The following is a 17,619-nucleotide window of genomic DNA, read 5'->3' as shown; positions in this document are numbered from 1 at the left end:
TGCAAATATATGTGAGAAATATAAATCTAAAGAAAATGAATTATGCAACAAGAAAAACAGAATATAAAATATTTCTTAGCAAAATCAATATTTTAACTTCAAGTAAATTTTGCTATTTTATATGTTCCACCGAGGAAGGGGTTTAAATGCGGGACACCCACTTGTAATGAAGTATTTTCATAGTGTGGTATTTGTACAAATCCTGGAGTTAATGAAAAATGCAAAGTCACTGCAATGAATTTGATTAAATTTGCGCTTTGGGGTTTTTGTTTTGACTCTTTTCAGGATCCGTATATGCTGCCTTCATTCAATGAGGGCACAGTGGGAAAAACAAGCCGCGTACCAGATTTAAGAGTTTTCTACGTCTGCTAATCTTGTAGTCGCGGCATATAACATTTTTAATTTGCTTCGTAATTTAAAATGTCTTTTACAAATGATAACAGATACAAAACTGTTTGTAGCTAAAATGTTAGTCAAATCTAATTTCCTAGTGTTAAAACTGAATTTTATGTGGATGTAACTGCAGCAGCGGTATATGTGCAGCCATTCTTTCATGAAATGTCTGTATTGTGTGTTTGTCACCGAACAGAAAGATAAAGTCGACATCAGATAGTCCAGATATCTTAACTATAGCTGATCGTCATTTAGATTTAAACGACACGACGTAAACATATCTTAAAAACTACTTCCGGTTGGTTGGGGTCTGTTGTTGTCATGGCGGCGATTTAAAATGTTGTCAAGCTTAGACTAAAACTATTAAGTGTATTTTATTTGAGTGAACCTACAATGAGAAAAGTTCTGCGTGTTGCTCATTTATAATAGAAGAGCGGTTGTAGCAGAAAGTCAAAATGGTTGAACGGTTGGTTTTTAGACGGACTTGACGTTAGCAGACTGCAATTCAAAAGCGTAGCTAGCTTAGTAAAGCTAACTCTCCTCGGCTGAAGATGTTAGTTTGAGGGAAGTCGGTGCTTGTTTTTCCCGTCATGGCTGCACGGATGCTGCAGACCGGTCCCACGTTTCCCACAGATCAACAGAGTGAAGACAGAGACTGGGTCGTTTCAGATCCAACACGAAACCGAACAGATTTGACCACTGGGATGTCTCAGACCAAGGTAAACAACAGGAGGACGTGTCTATGACCTGATAATATACGTCGATGTTATTATAACAAGTAGTTCCTCTTACACGGTTACCCGTGTTCATACAGTTCAGTTTATATCCACTTAATTCCATTTTAGTTCCGTACAATAATCAGTGAGTTATTCATTTGATGTTGTAAAAACTGGTGTTGACTTAATTTAACGTAATAAGGACATTTAGTGGACTGTAGTATATGGTGCTTTCCAATATAATTACTTTAACAGAAATCCTAACAACTGTTGTATCTATTTCAGGATTTATGAAAACTGCAGATTAATAAATAATTAACATAGATAGATTAACGAATTAACCATGTCACTAGGCTGCCAGACTGTCACCACCATTGCCTAAGTTTATGTTTATTTGATTTTATATTATTTTATATCTCTAGTCTTGTGTTTTATGTTTTACTCTTGCACTGTTATATACTTACAACTGCTGTACCATCAATTTACAGGCTATGTAAGTCTAATACACAACTTTTTTTATAGCTTCAGTTATTTATCTATAAATCATATTATATTTGTCTTCAACCCTCTGCCCTGGTCACCTTCCATCTCATTCTTCTTAAAATATTTGTATTGTCAATATCTCTGTTAGCAAATACTTCTTGGATGCCTAAATTTCCCTAGGGATCCATCCATCCATCCAGGAATTGCTGTGAAAAGCATGATAGGATGTCACCATTGCTGATCATTTCACATGACTGATAATGACTGATTAGTATCCTCCATGTGTCTTTCACAATTACGCAGCTATTGTTCAACAAAGCCATCCCCGCAAGTGCCGGCAACCGTGCCACCCGTGTCCACCCGCCCGCACCCATCGTGATAGAGAGGCTGCTGCCACTGTCCGAAAGGAGTGTGAATTTGGACAGCAGCAGCAGTTCCATCAGCTTCACCGCACTCTCTGAGGAGAGGCTGCAGGCGGCCGTGAAGCTTGCCAAGCGAGATCTGAGACGAAGGCGCCTCGAGTCATTGATAAAATCCCCTGTCAAAGCTTCTGAAGAGGCCTTACGCCTTGAAACAAGTGATGCAGAGCTGCTACAGGTAATCACTAGAGATTGAAGGGTCATTGTCTTCAATTACTGAAGTGTTGCTTTTACAGTAAAGACTATTATAGTTTATTGATTTATGTCTTTTTTTTTCACTCAGTAATGGAACTGACTCTTTTTCTCTCTATAGGAGCTTGAACGCACACCAAATACGATTAAGTTTAAGACTTCCAGTCCAAAAGAGAAAACAGCCCGTCCTGCAAAGCAAACATCCCAGAAACCCCCCCTTAGTAAAAAGCCTTGGTTCGGCCAGTCACTCCCAACCAGAGACCCCAGGTCAAGGCAGCCAGAAGGAGGCAAACCGACCCCTCTGAGCCAGGAAATCCGCAAGCTGCAAAATGAGCTTGAAGTATATATTCAGAAAGTAGAAGAGCTGGCCAACAGAGGTAAACTATAATGACACTATAATTACAGAACACACCTGCATCTGCATAGTTCTTCTATGGTTTAACATTTCAAAAATTGTCATTAATAATAATAAATGATGGGGTTTCAACAACAGGGGAGAAAACAGAGGAGCCACTGGAGCCTGAAGAGAAAAACAAGTTGGAGATGCGCAGACAGAAGCAGGCAGCACGTTCATCACAAACTATATATGTTCTTCAGCAACAGGTATCAAAACCTTTGACAAATATATGTGAGTAATAAAACTTAACAGACTTCTTAATTTGCTCTGTATCTATAACCAGTGTTCTATGAAATTGTTATTGAACAGGTAAAAGAAGTAAAAGAAGACCTAGAGAAACTAAGAAGCCAGCAGATGACGGATACCAAAAAGGTATGTAAACAACGATTTTACAGTTTTACTTTATAGAGAGACTATAGAGATAGGTCCATTTATTTATTTTAAACACTAGTGTTCCACATGCCAGTCCTTCATACAGATTCACCAATTAGTGATCTGACACTGTACTAGTATTAGTTGTATTTGCTTCTATGACAGCTTGAGAGATTTTTGAAAGGTTTCAGAGCTGCATTCCCAGCAAAAATCATTTAAATATCTGTTTTTCTTTATGTGTAACTGATTTACTCTGTGCTTTTCTTTCAGTCCTCTGCAATAAACAGACTTGCAGCCGCCCACCGTGGGGCACTCAGGGCCTTACAAGATGTCACCCACCAGCTCTCAGATGTGTCCCTTAGCAAGATGCCTCCTCACTACAAAGAGCTGGGCCGGCTGATTCGCCAGCTCTCATTGTGTTCAGCCAAGGTTGAAGTGGACCAGGGTTCAGCTGTGCCTGAGACTGCCCTCAACATCCTGCAGAAACTCGAGGTGAAGAGTATAAAATGTGTTTTCAGTGCTTTGGCTTTATTCAAGCACAGTAGATGTTAAATTTAACAATAACTACAATGCGGCTGACTCTGTATGCATTGGTTGCGACTTTTAGGGCAGTAGAGCGAGACTTAAATTCTCAATTTACTGAGTGATCAGTCAACCCAACAATTTTTCACAGGCCATATCAGTCAAAAGGGTAAATGGAAAGTAAACATTGTGTCATGTTTTCAGTGGTTCAAAGACTGACAGACCTTTTTACCTTTTCATTTTAATTCTCCAAACATGCATGAAATGTTTACAGGTCCTAAAGTTTTAATTTGATATGGTTATAAACACACTCAAAGTGCTGAGTCTGCACTTTCTTCACCTGACTTGTTTCATAACATACGCTTACTTCATGACTGCATTACATGTGTCTCTTGATGCACTCCAAAATTATTATTATTCATTTTTTTAGGTCAATAATTGATGATCCACTTTATTTGTCTACATGTCCAGATTATTTTGTTCGGGACAAATCTTCTAATTCTAAGTAAATAATCCACATTGTTTTGTCTTGTGACTCTCTTCTTCTTAGACTTTGGATTCTGCCCTCAGTAAACAAGAGATGACTGATAAGGTGCAGGCCCAAACATGCCCTCCACACAGGAAGTCTCCTCATCGCAGCATGTCGCCCACTCATGTCCTCAAAGGTCCCAGCAACTCAAATGTTCAAGGACCTCGCAAACCATCAAATCCCAAAAGAGGTGTCCGCGGTGAGTGTTGCATGGAATAGTTAGCATGATGAAAAGCCTTTGCTTCTCTCTAGTTAATTTTCTTTTTTAATGTGTAACATTTTAAAAACATTACTACATTTTAATCTTCAGTAAGTCACATAATTTCTAATACAAATGTTAATGCAGTATTTTCCTTCCTAATTTCATTTTAATGGACAGTTTGCTGAAAACAGGAGAGAATAAATAGTATGTGTGCCTTTTGATGGATAACAAACTGTCTCCTGTGTATCTGCCAGTCACCTGAGGGCTTTTGTTGTGTTTGAGCGCCCCACTGTGCTTAAATGGCTACACAGCGGCTGAAAACTGATTAGGAGCCATGAAGATGATATAGACAAACAGGAACTGATGTGCAAAACTCAGGCCTCCACACCTCCGCTGTATGAGCAGTTAACCCCTGCTGGCTGTGATTGAGTTGAGAGGTGTCCGGAGGAAGGGATGACACAAACACCTACAATGAGCTTAGATCTCCCAGGAAACAAACAGCTTTGTTATATTACTAAAGTCCCTGTGCCACTTATCTGGCAGCCAGTAGGGATTCAAGTGGCTGAGAGAGTGTCAGACAGCTAATTGTTGATGGTGTTGTGTTTGTGGGTAATGCCTTAGCTGCCCAGGTTCCTTGTGTTTAATAGAAAATACAAATAAAACATTTTTTTACTGTAGCTATTGCTGTACTTCTAACAAAGATTCAATCAGTCAAGGTCAAAACAATTCAAAAGTTTCATTTTTCATTCGTGACAGCAGGTAGGAGAATGGCCTCACAGAAACCCAAGACTACCTTTCACCGGCCACCCATGAACAGGGGAGAGGTGCTGAGGGCCGGCCTGGAGAGCCTAGCCCAGCAAGGCGGCCTGAGAGAGCTGCAGGGACGACCTCACGCAAACGCTACACGTAGAAAAGGACTCCACTCTGAGAGAAGAAAGGCTGACATGATATTAAAGGTGCTGACTACTTCTGCAATTTTCAGTACTGGATTAAAGACAAAATCTAAAATGTTTACACCAGTGGAATGTGGGTTCTATATAGTGAAAAGACACGTAAGCCGGAGATAAAATCCATGTGACTGTCTGACAAATTTTAATTATATGTTTTTCACTTTATTGTCACAGTGTAATCAGGTACGAGGTGCAGGCTTCCAGCAGCCTACAGTCTCCTCTCGGCTCAGAGTGAACGAGGTCCCTGAAAGAGATCCCTCTGTGCCCTGGATACCCACATCCCCTCACTCTCCTCCTCCACAGCGGTGAGCTTTTAATCTCTCTGTTCAGCTGATGACACACTAGAATTTTTAAAGTCATTACCTTTTATTGTTCGCTTATGCTTTTTTCTCTCAGTCATTTTCATATCACACAAGATGATTAATGTCATTACATAACTGAGGTTGTGTAATATCTGAAACTGAAATGTTAAGGTAACAGTTTGCATCCAGTGTGAATCAGTATAGATATAATTGTTATTATTACTATATATATAACTGCTCAATAATGCATCTTGAGCTAGAATGTCACTTAGTAAAGTGCACGACTCTGGCTAGGCCCAACAGTACCTTTAAATTTAGCAAATCCTATAGCTCAGGCTATATTTCTTTATCTCAGCTACACGTTGGTGGTAGTTACAGGTTTCTAGCTGTATTTATCAATGTACAGCAGCTTAAAGAACAATATAGAAACTACATATTATTCCCCTAAATATGCCTGCTTTATTTTTCATCAAGATCCGTGAAATATTGAAAATCTCAAAAAACAATTTCAAAGAAAACTGCTAAAAAAGTGTTTTTTCTTTGCCTGAAAACATTCAGTAGTTTTTTCATTATCCTGCTGATAAACAAACAAAAACAGCTCTTTCATTTTACCTTTCCATGATTATTCTTCTCTTATTCCTCCGGCTCAATCCCCCCCATCTTTTTCTGACTTGTCTTATTATAGTGCATATCTGTGTATGCCTGTGTTTATTTTTCTTTTATCCCTCTGCTATTATCTCAGCAGATCCCCTCAAAGGGGGAGACCAGAGCCTCGATGTCTCTTCTCTCCGGTGAAGCCTGCGGTGAGCCCTCCGAAGCCGAATGTGGCCGTTGGTTACCGAGCGGAGCCGAATCTGAGCTCAGAACAGAAGAAACAAGCTCAGAATGAAGCATTAAGGTTAAGCCGACCGCCTACAAGTTTTCACCAGATTTTCTTCTCTTGTGCTTTTAGATTTCACAATGTACTACTATAATTGCACATTGTAGTCATTGTTGCTTTTTTGTTGTTTCTACTCAAACATTAGATTATCTGTTTAAGCAAATGGATAAAAAGCCAGAAAGATGAGATCTTGGGGGAAAGTAATGTTAATGAGTTCTCCCTCTGTATTCAGAGTCATTTTTAACCTGTATGTCAGACCCCACTTGCTGAGAGCTACCGGCAATACTCTGATTGTGATTCAGAGTTAAATCTTTCCGATAAATTATTCTAGGTGCCTGCTAGATTGAGGCCATTTCTCTTTATGAGTGATTAATAGTTTTCAGTGATTATAAGCACCTCATTCAGTATTCTGCATACGTCTCTGTTTAATCAAACCTTAATTACTACAATTTTTCTTTCCAATTAATCAGTGGCAAGCAGCTTGGTTTTATTGGAGATTATTAGATATTTGTGTGAAATTCTTAATTGAGCTTGCATTCTTTTCATTTGGTGATTACTGGCCTGGTACAGGAATGCTTGGCTGGATAAGTTGACGACGCAGAGACTGAAAGAGCTCAACCAGCTGAGTAAAGAAGAGGCTGAACACATTCAGAGATTAAGGTGCAGTACCATTGTGATATGGTTTTAATAGATGTAAATATTCTGAGGGGAGGGAAGTTGAAGATCACAATTCAGTCAATGTCAGTTGCTAGGTATTGATCCAGTATATACTAATGTAGTAGTAATATTAATTAATATTTGTTTCCATTTGTGCCCAGATTGCAGTCTCTCTCTCTCTCTCATATATATGAGATATTTAAATGTATATATATGAGATATTTATACATATATTACAATTAAAGTGAAGTCAGTTTTATTTGTGTGTGTATATACTGTATATATGTATACAGCCGTCCACTTTGACCATAATTCTTGCAGCAGTGGGTGCTGTTCAGGAACATGGGGCCAGTGCAGGGTTGCGATATGAGATCCAGACTCTACAAGCTGAAATACCAGCAGAAAGCAGCAGGGGGAGAGAGGAGAGGGACGAGACAGTACAGGAGAGACAAGATGCTGAGATTATAGGATATGGTACATCAGCTGACTAAACTAGAACACCTGCCTGCCTGAAATTCAAATTAAACTAAGCTTGGTATAGACAAAAGGGGAGTGTAGTAGCAGAGGGGGTTAGAGCTCTCTTTAGAGGCCTATAATCACAATACAATTCAACAAGATTTATGATAATATATGCATGTATATGTTTGTACATTGTCCAATACAACCATTTGCTGTTAAGTGTATTTAGGAAGAAGAAACTCACCCTTGCTGTAAAAAAAAAAAACATAAATCTGTCTGACAAGCCAAAGTAATAATTCACACAGTAATCTACCACACAGCTCCATGTGCCAGGCCTCACAATTTAATGTACTATTATATGGGGAATTATAACACCAACGTAATTACCTACAAACAATAGAACGCAAACAATGCATGTTGGGAGTACAGCAACAACCTATAGATCACCACAGATTTCCTAATCAAGTCATCTGCAACATAACACAACATTTCTCTGCCCCTTGAGAACTTCTGCTCCATTTCGTGGTGCAAGTTTCAGGCTCCTGATGATTTTGGGCACACAGGGTTAGTGGGACATTTAAAAGGACCTCCACCATTGTTAATGTTTTTCGTCTAGTTGGGCTTTTTTTTATAGAACTGAACTTTTTGTGAGGAAAATCTTACAGTGAGTTTTGATGCAGAGTTGAAATTAAAGCTCAGTCTATCAGCCTCAGAAAGTCTTCTGTCACAGTTTATGATGTGGGTGTGTTTTGATTTACAGGTCTGAAGCGGTCTCACCAACTCAGTGGGCTGAGAGAGCTGAGCAGAAGGCCAGAGAGAGAATTCAGCCCCTTCTGGATGAAGCACAGGTACGAGGAATAAGTGTATAGACTGTAGATCTCTGGCCTGCACAGTGGGATTTTCTTGAGTTTTCTTTTTACATCACCCAAAGAAGAGGGAGAAGGCGATCAATACATTTTATTTTCCCTTTAAATAATACTGAGCACATGCTGCTTTATTCACCCTCCGATTTGCCAGATTTTTGATGACCATGTGGGAGTAGAGGGTGATTGCTTTGGATTGAAATCGACTGAGTTTGTTTTTGTCTGTGTACTGCAGCAGATTGGCGAGTCCAGGAGCAGGATCAGCTCTTCAATGAGAAATCGGCTGTCTGAGCAGGCTGTAGAGAGGGTGAGCCGTGCCGCTGTTGCTAATAATTCACAGGAGAGAAGACAGTTTCTATTGAAGAGAGTTTGAATAGGGCATCATTAAACAGCAAGGCTGACATACTGTTATGCTTAATACTCAGCTTGTATAAATGTGGCTGGTGTCCTTCACAGACAGCTAAGCCTGCCGAGCAGCAGAGTGAGGACCTGCTGGAGTATCTGGTTGAAGACACTGCACGGGTGGCGTGGGCAGCTGAGACAGACAGACAGTTGGAGGGCTTGGCCCAGTGTAGGCTGCAGGCTCCCACCCTGGAGAGTATGCTGCTTCGTATGGAGGAGATACAGGTGAGAGGTGCCCTGCAGAAAGGTCTGCCAACAAAAGGGCGCTGTTGAATTTGAAAGGTCACCAGCGATCGGTTTGTTATTTATAGTGAGCTGTTTTGATGGCTGTGGTCTGGTGTTGCTTACTGATGTGCTTCACCATCAGAAGGTGGGGAATATGTTTATTATGTGTTTCTCTGTGTTTGTGTGCCTGAGCAGAAGGATCAGGATGAAGTGAGGAGACGCTTTGTTTCTATCACCTACTCAGACCCTCTTTACTGGGACCGACCAGGAGCAGCAGGTAAAGACAAACACACTCCTGTTTATCCTCCGTACCTGCATCTAGACTCTGGATCAGGGAAAATCTCTAGATTCTAGAGACATTTCCCTGATGGCCCCTGTAGATGGAGACAGTGCTACAATTGACAAGAGGAGGTGAATGCTAGTCATTCTGATTGTATGCTCCTCTCATTTTGCTCCATCTGTCTATCCGTCTGTCCCCTGCTTCAACCCATCCTTTTCAACACACACAATCATTGCCCCTGCCTCCCCCCGTCCTCTCTGTCCTTCCCAGGACCCCAGTGCCATGCTCCGGGCTCCATACCAGCCTCCCCTCAGCCAATTAGGCTCACCAGGCCAGTGCTGAAGCAAACCTCTGCAGCTGATATCATCCTAGAAAAACCTTTGGAGACTGGGTGGGTTACTCTTACCATTTTTCATACTCATAAATTTCTCAGTCTCGTCTTTTGCTTATGGCTCTCCTCCTTGTTGTTTTATTCATCTTAAAGAAGCTGCTTCCCAGAAAATGACGCAATACTGATTAATTCATAAAATGTCATACAACCCTTAAAAAAATTGCATATGGAAATTTGATCACTTGGATATATAAGGTCACTTTTCGTGGTGAAAGTAAATGTATTGAATTAAAGTTAAAGACGTCCTGTGGCTATACGCTGGAGCAAAGAACAACAGCATCAAGTCATTCACTATTGGCTTAATTAGGCCTCGAGGCTCGATGAATAGTAAAGTGTTTAATGTTTTTCCGACGATGCACTGTTACCGTTGTTTCCGCATGACGTGTCGTTGCCCTATAATCACTCTCCCAGTGGGAGGCCTTACTCATCCCACAAAACTCACTTGGTGGCTACCGTACCCAGGGCAGAGTCTATTCCTGACTCCGGCAGCAGACTCCACAGAGAGACCCTCGGCCGCCCAAGGCTTGAGCTGCAGCTGCTTTACTGCTTTAACTAATGAGGAGCTTGGAAGGAAGAGAAAAGAGAGTGGAAGGACTCAAAGTTGTTGACATAAACGAGCCACCAGCATGTTGCTTCTAACAAATTCACGCCGTGACCATTAGCAAATTAAAGTCAGTCAGACTTGGAGTGCCTCAGGTTCTCTTTTGTTTTTTTCATTAATTTTCTTTAGCTTTTATGCGGTATCCAGTCTTGCAGCATCTTAATAGTGGCAAAGTCATTTGGGAACTGCCAGCTCATTTGTTCAGACACTTTCTGAATCTACGGGATAAAACAGAGACAGACAAGCATGCATCATTTTTATCTTCTGTCCAAATTACAGTGCAATTTAAAAATGGCACACTGACACACTGTTATTCAACAGTGTGCCACAGTGGATGTAATTATGATTAAAAATAAATTAAAAAAAAGTAAAACTAGTTAATCTTGTTAAACTAATGTCGTTTTATGCTTGGTTTTATTACATTACAAAACTGAGAATTTCAAATTAAAAGAATCTAATTAACAAATAAATCAATGCCCACAGTGTTCCAGCTCTCATCTGCCTTTTAGAAGAGGTGGTAAATATTTGTCCTGATGATTTTATTGGGTTTATCTGAGATTAATGTCCATAGTTAAAGCAATGACTGTTAGTTTTTGTTTGTGCATTGATTAACAGATTCCTTTATTCATGTTGACAAATTCTGAAGTACACAGAGTGGGTAGCTTTGCTGTCTGCTGACTCACACATCATTCCGTCACAAAATCTCTTTTACGCCAGAGTCTGCACAACATTTCTATGACAGAAAAGAGAAGATTGATAAAATGTCCCTTTATTAGTACCGATAGTGGTCACATATATGAAACATGTTTGCATTATATTTTGTGGCACTATGATTGCTTGATATGCAGTAGTTGTACTCATTTGTATAAAAAAAAAACGACAACCATGTATTCTCATACATGTCTCACATTAGTTCCAAACAATCCAGTAGTTACTTGCGAGCTGCTTGAAGAGTCATGTAGAGGGATTTCATTCTCTGCGTTGTTATGTACTGTGGTTGCTTATTAAAAAGTGAGAAGGATTATCCGTGTGAAGGTTACAGTATGATCAGTGAATCTGTCTCCTGACAGACACGTTGCACATGTTTTCATGGACGCAATATTACGATATTAACCTGATTAAGACAATAGTCTGAATAAGATACTGCAATGTAAACAGCTTCTGAAGACCTTAATCTGGATAAGGTCATATATGGAAAAACCCATTATCAAATTAAAACACGTGGAGTGTTCTGAACTTAATCACATTATATCAAGCTTCTATTGGAGTTTTCACAGCACATGTTCTGGGTTCGACCTTCGTCTGTATGATGTAATGTTGACGTAAGTCATAATTAGACTTTGTTACATGTCAACAGAAATATTAATGGAACATTCAATTGATAACTCACCAAGTTTTTCATAAACTAAAAATAAGTAATGTCTTATTCACAATAGTCATATTATTGATGTCCATTTAAATGTAGTCAGTGTGTCTTGTTTCACAGTGGAATTTTGTTCCAACAAGATGCAAGCAGACATTTGTTACAGACTCCTTTCAGCCTTTCTCCACAGTGCCTAGTCCCCTAAGAAGTAATAAAGTTCTTATTTGGTGTGTGACAGAGAGAAACGGTGTTTATTAGGTACATTGTTTTATAGAGCTGTCTTTTGGGTTGTTTTATAAAGTGACCTGAGTTTATAGGTCCAACTGTGTTGCAGATGAAAACGACCCAAGTGACACATCTTACAGCACTTAATGAGAAGCAAAAAACCTGAAACCTGTTGTTTCGGCAGTACCAAAACAAAAAGACACATACTACACAAAGAGCCACATTCACAGTTAGAACCAAGCAAACATACACTTAAAGTCAGCTGCAAGCAGCTCCTGTTGATTAAATGCCCTTCATGTAGGACGTGTCAGAATAAATCTTTAGGAAGCAATAGGAGCTGAGTTTCACAGTTGGCCTTCAGATCATTTTGAAATGACATTAGCTTCCATCTGCAGAGGGAAATGAGCTGTGTAAGTGTGCAGTTAAAGGGAACTTTTCCTTTCCTACTCTGAAATAAACAAGTTATACAAGAACTCAATCTAAATTCAGTGGTAACGTCTCACTTTATCGCCAGAAAGTAACTAGTCAATACGCTAAGAATGAAATATGTTGTTTTGATGAACACTTCCGTCTAAGGAAGTTTTCACCTTCAGTATATTTGTGTGACTGCCGAAAGGTCAGATAATTAATACTTGTATCGTGTAAAACATACCACACTGTGATAGAAAGGCAGAACTGAGACTTAGTGATGACGCTGTTCAAATAACTCTTTCGTGTTGTTCAAATAGGAAATGACTAAAAGAACACCTGATGTCAAAGGCTTAAAAATTCAGTTTGTTTTTCTGTTGAAGCGGTGCTGTGTTTAATTAATGCTCCAAGTGCTCAGTGTAGCAGAATGATGAGTTTAATGGGGGTGGAACAGCATGATGTAGGAAGACCTCATCATGTGTGTTGTCTCAGCGCTGATAAGTTGTTTACAACCTACGTTCTCCAGCTCAGAGAGACACATCGGTCTCTGTCGTCAATAGGAAAACAGAGTCATGCATGCAATGTGTCTGTTCCACATGCGCACACACACAGTCAAAGAAAAAACAATTGATGTGAAAGTGACAGAGCTTAGAGAAGCAGATATTTCTCAGTGCATCTATAAATAAATCAGCTCTGGTTTTATTGTTTACAGCCGCTCAGGATAGCTGCAGTTCCTCTTGACTGACAAAAGCTGGGGTTATCAGAAGTGAGGGCCCTTCAGTTGGTTGCATTATTATCAACATCATCTGTCACCAGACGTCACACTGTCACAGTCCCCTTGAAAACTATTTCCTAAAGCCGCATATATTATTCTCCACCGTGTGTTGTGTCTGCGCGTTGTGCAAGTGCTATCAAACCACCTCTGACACAATGGAAGGAAAGATTTTGTCTTTGGAAAATTCAACAGAGCGGCTGATAAGATTTATGTATCCATGGTGAGGAACCCAGACACCGATCTCCCTCTGCCCTTGCAACACCCCTCTTGGCTCATGCTGACATACCCACCACCGCTCCATCAGCGGGTCAAGCCAATCAATGAAAAGATGAAAGCTCGCTCAGCAATATTCTAATCCTTTCATGTATTTCTCTGTCTGCTCTCTGACTCGCCCTTTGTTTATGGCTACATTAGTCCTCTCAAGCCAATTACTTTAAATATGCCGAAGGCGGTGATGCTCAGTAAATGGCTTCCACCATCTGCATCCGGTTGAGACCTTAGACTCCCAATGACGTCAGTGCTGCTGGATTCTTTCTAATGCCAGACACTATTCTTTTTGTAGTTTCAAAGAAATCCTGCGTAAACAAAATATATTCATGAAACTTTTTATCCTGCACCTGCCTCTTATGGCACTGATCTGTCCCGCTGTTCTCAAACGCTCACTAAGACTTCTGTGAATCTTGCTTACTTTTGTCACTGGTAAGTATGCATGATTACTCTTGGCCTCGGAGAATTTTCTTTTTAGCAAAATGCCTGAAAGGTTTTTGTTGACTGAAAAGGCAAACTTTTCCTTTTTCACCATTGAATGTGTGAGGAAAAAAAGCATGAGCTCTCTTCTGACTTTATAAGTGTGCAGGAAGATGAATTGTTGCTTTTGTGACACAGGCCCTCAGATGCCCATCAGACAGTAAATTGACCAATTTCGAACTGCAAGAAGAGTTGACTGTGCTGTTGCCTCGATATATATATATGGCCACCCCACGGTTTGCTGTCCCCAGCCGAGGCATGGGAGCACAATAGAGGGAGAGGCACTTTGCTTTGGGAGCTGCTGCAATACTAAATATAGCACAGAGAGGGCCGTTGCAAGAGCAAGGCTGATTTGTCCAAGCAGAGAGGATTATAAAGCCAGACCACAGCAGTGCCCAGCTGAGCCCCGACTAAATCTAAGCATTCCTTGATTCATATTTCTCCGCCTCATGTCAGGAACGGTAAGCATTTCTGCACAATCTCTGCACTGCTCTCTCGTCTGGCTCCTTTATCAATGTACAAGTTAACCTGTTCTCCCCAGTTGTACCTCTCAGAGGCTCTCTACCCGATTCATACACCATGGAATATAGTCAAGATAATGAAAAGGTGTCACAGAAATCAACCTGTTCTCTTGTGTTTCCACACAAACAGTTTCCTGTCAGGGGACAGCCGAGCAGAGGAGGCATCCGAAGAGGAGCAGCAGCCCAGAAACGGCGCCGTGTTTCCGGGCCCTGTGAAGAGAAGCACAGGGACGATCATGTCTGTGCCAAGCAGCACGCTGAGAAACATCAGGCGGTACCGGGAAGACTACGAGGCCTACCTGCGAGATGTGGCTCATGAGAGTGTCGGCAGCTTCAATCCCTGGGCCATTGCAAACAGGTAAAAGACCTGACATTGAAGTTTCCTGACACCCTTCTGATTATAATAAGGTTTTTATCAAAACATTCACCCCCTATTTTCAGTGTCATGTATTATAACCACAACCACATGAGAAGAAGGTTTGTTTTCTCCCTTGATGTGTTTGACAGACGTAATGTACAATCCGAGGAGCTCATTCTCAGAGGATCATGCAGAGTTAATGTTTTGCATACTGTGTCTCTGGTGTTTATGATTGTTCTTCTCACAAGCACAAATTTGCATACCTAACAGAATTTCAAATGCAATCTAGCAAACTCCCTCTCATGTGTATGATTAATCAGTTCTAAACTTCTAAAAGATGGAGTCGGGTCTTTTTTTTGATAGATTTGTGCGGGATTGCAAAATGGCCCAGTAAACATTTTTTTCTTAAATCCAAGAAAACTTTGCTGCACAGTCCCACCCTTGGGATCTGGCTGCATGTGTCACTGGCTCATTATCGGCTCCACATCAATGAACCAAAGTATTCAAAAGAGAGAACTTTTGTGAATTTGGCAGAAAAATAATATCATATAATAGGAGAGGTCATCCAATGACAGAGAGAACACATATGTACATACAGGCCTGTACACCTGCTGATATTCTGACACAGTACAGACACCTGTCTGTGGGATGAGATGGTGACAAGCAGCACAGTGCTGCTGTGGATCCAATCTGTCTCCAAAATTAAAGCTTAGCCAAAAATAATTTGGTGGTTGGGTGGATTTTGTTTTTTTCATACTTTGAATGAAACATATTGTCACATTCAGGTTCATAATATTTAGTTGGGTTATAACTTCAAAAAGTTTACATGCTCTAATGTTCAGAAAATGCATCACGTTTCTCAGACCACCTCCTTTTAGCCTCTGTCTGAAACATTTGGTTTCCCCTCCTGTCTCTTTAAGGCCCCCCCTCCCTCTGAAGCCCAGTCAGCTCTGATTGGTCAGCTGGCCCACTCTTGTGATTGGTCAACGGCTTTCAGTGCATGTAGGAAATCCACTCTTGCATTACCTCGCTTTGTTAGGGGGCGAGTTCCGGACTAGCTGCGAGGCATGTATTATGCAAATGTGGGACATTGTGATGTCACGTGACATGACGGTTCCCCGGAAGCATCGTCTGGATGAATGAGGAGGTGTTTCAAGAGCTTCAGGAGCAGAGGAGATTCTTTGACTGCACACTGGGCTTTTTTGCTTTGTAGACCTTTTACATACACAAATATAACCCACTAGAGGAAGGAAATACTAAAACTTAACTTTCACTGTACAATTACTTTTTACTACAATGAGCTGAGAACTAGTTTTGTGCTTGGATTTCATTTTATTTAAAATACAGACATGAGGGGTCATTCAGAACAGCTAATATGGCTTTTAGTGTTTTAGTATTATTAGTGTTTTTAATGGTTGCTCCCAATCCATGCTGGTAAATTTGCCCCTGTGTTTTTACCTCCAGTGTTGAGAGCTAAGTCTTCTTGTATCCACTCATCAAAGGTACAGGTAGTTCAACAGCACACAATTTCTCTGATTGTTGCGTTGCACCTATCGATTTGATGGTTTTTGATTTGCTGTAAGAGAGCACATTTATCCTCTGTGTCCTCTGTCTCGGTCTGTCTTTGTCTTGTGTTGAACCAGATAATGATCAAAGCACTGAAATTTACTTTGGTGTTGCACTCATAGCTCACTGCAGTCTTATGAGTTATTTTCCTTCATTTTTGCCTTCGAAGTCCAGAAATTGCTTCAATTCCACCTCTGGCATTTTGATTCTTACTTTCTTTGAAATCACAGGAGGTTACCACAAATGTTACTTGATGTAAACTTGACTTTATTGTTAAACTATTTGTAAAGGTCTAATTTTAATAAATAAAATAATAAAACTACACCCTGTAGAATTTTTGTTGGTCTTTAAAGTAATACAGTTGTCATAATATATGATATTTTTTCCATTGTGTGATGTACAAATTAAAATTTGTATTTGTATGTATTATGAAATTCTATGGTGTTGAGGGAATGTAATGTCTATGCTCCTTGTTGTTCCACAGCCTGGCAGATGAGCTATTGTCGGAGGCGGTAGCTGACGTGGCAGCAGAGTTTCAGGACGTTGTGGAGGAGTACGCCGAGGCCGTCTTCACCTCAGAGTTTCTTCAGCCGGTCCAGTCACCTCCTGCTCCAGCTGCGGCTTTGGTCAGCCAGTAGGATCTTACCAGCATCGTGGATGGAGCAGTTGATTGTGTGAAGTATTTATTTTGGCGCTGAATTGACTGGGTCTATTTTCTTGACCAAGGACTATGACTATTTTTGTCAATAGCTTCAATTGCAGTTTTTTCATTTTTAAATGAAACTCTTATTTTGAAAATGTGTTGTTAGATCTATTTTGCTGTGACATCATATGACTCTATTTAAATGGGATTGTAGATATTTTTTTAAATGGCGCTGCAGCAGATGAGATTGCTGAATTACACATGGAGCATTAGTCACATTACTCTTCTAGGTTCATCTCTATTTGCTGGTGAATTCCTCTGGGAAAGTTAGTTTAGTTTTTGATAAGCTTGGAGAGACCATCATGACATTACAGAGGATTATAAGATTACCGACCTCCCTTTGCACTTTGCTTAAATCTCCCTGAGGATTACTCACACTGTCTATTTTCACATTGGAATATGGAAATAAATGAATCGCATATGGCCGCCACCAAAATGATTTAGGAGAAGATCATGTGTTTAATCTATTGTAACCGCTCCTTTACTTAATATCTGAATAAAGGGTTTAAACACAACACACAGCTTTATTTCTACTATCTGGTTAATGCGTTATCCAGTAAGTTACATGACAAAAGAATAATGTGGACGTAAAGAATATTGATTTAGCACTATTTTATCATTATCTTTTCACCACAGTTCAGTTTTTCACTTGTATGCTGTCAGCACTCCACTGAATCCTGCATAATCATGGTGAAAACTGTCAATTGTGAATCCAAAA

At 40.2% G+C, this 17,619-nt stretch overlaps 1 protein-coding gene across 8 annotated transcripts; it reads left to right on the top strand.

Annotated features, from left to right (window-relative positions):
• Window positions 1–672: 672 nt before the first annotated feature.
• On the top strand, window positions 673–17,416 carry kiaa0753 (KIAA0753 ortholog). 8 transcript variants are annotated; one of them, XM_069534500.1, is made up of 18 exons: window positions 673–1,112; window positions 1,896–2,189; window positions 2,325–2,580; window positions 2,697–2,806; window positions 2,910–2,972; window positions 3,243–3,464; window positions 4,045–4,222; window positions 4,985–5,181; window positions 5,350–5,480; window positions 6,223–6,375; window positions 6,928–7,017; window positions 8,234–8,321; window positions 8,572–8,643; window positions 8,793–8,963; window positions 9,159–9,240; window positions 9,514–9,634; window positions 14,405–14,632; window positions 16,683–17,416. In XM_069534500.1, the coding sequence occupies exons 1-18, from the start codon at window positions 984–986 to the stop codon at window positions 16,834–16,836; spliced, it is 2,739 nt and encodes a 912-aa protein (XP_069390601.1). In that variant the 5' UTR covers window positions 673–983; the 3' UTR covers window positions 16,837–17,416. The 8 variants fall into 8 exon arrangements, with proteins under 8 accessions (XP_069390601.1, XP_019944180.2, XP_019944181.2 ...); XM_020088621.2 differs by having other exon boundaries at window positions 6,220–6,375; XM_020088622.2 differs by having other exon boundaries at window positions 4,982–5,181.
• The last annotated feature ends 203 nt before the right edge of the window (window positions 17,417–17,619 follow it).

This window comes from Paralichthys olivaceus, chromosome 11 (genome assembly GCF_024713975.1).
Source record: "Paralichthys olivaceus isolate ysfri-2021 chromosome 11, ASM2471397v2, whole genome shotgun sequence".
NCBI lineage: Eukaryota > Metazoa > Chordata > Actinopteri > Pleuronectiformes > Paralichthyidae > Paralichthys > Paralichthys olivaceus.
The sequence above is the reverse complement of the archived record's forward strand: the minus strand, read 5'-3'. Positions and strand labels throughout refer to the sequence as shown.

Bases quoted from the DNA above. Each gene is read 5' to 3' on its own strand.
- kiaa0753 (XM_020088620.2), top strand. From the start codon at position 984: ATGGCTGCACGGATGCTGCAGACCGGTCCCACGTTTCCCACAGATCAA. The intron at 9,241-9,513 runs GTAAAGACAAAC...TGTCCTTCCCAG, and splicing joins GGACCGACCAGGAGCAGCAG to GACCCCAGTGCCATGCTCCG. The intron at 9,635-14,404 runs GTGGGTTACTCT...CCACACAAACAG, and splicing joins GAAAAACCTTTGGAGACTGG to TTTCCTGTCAGGGGACAGCC.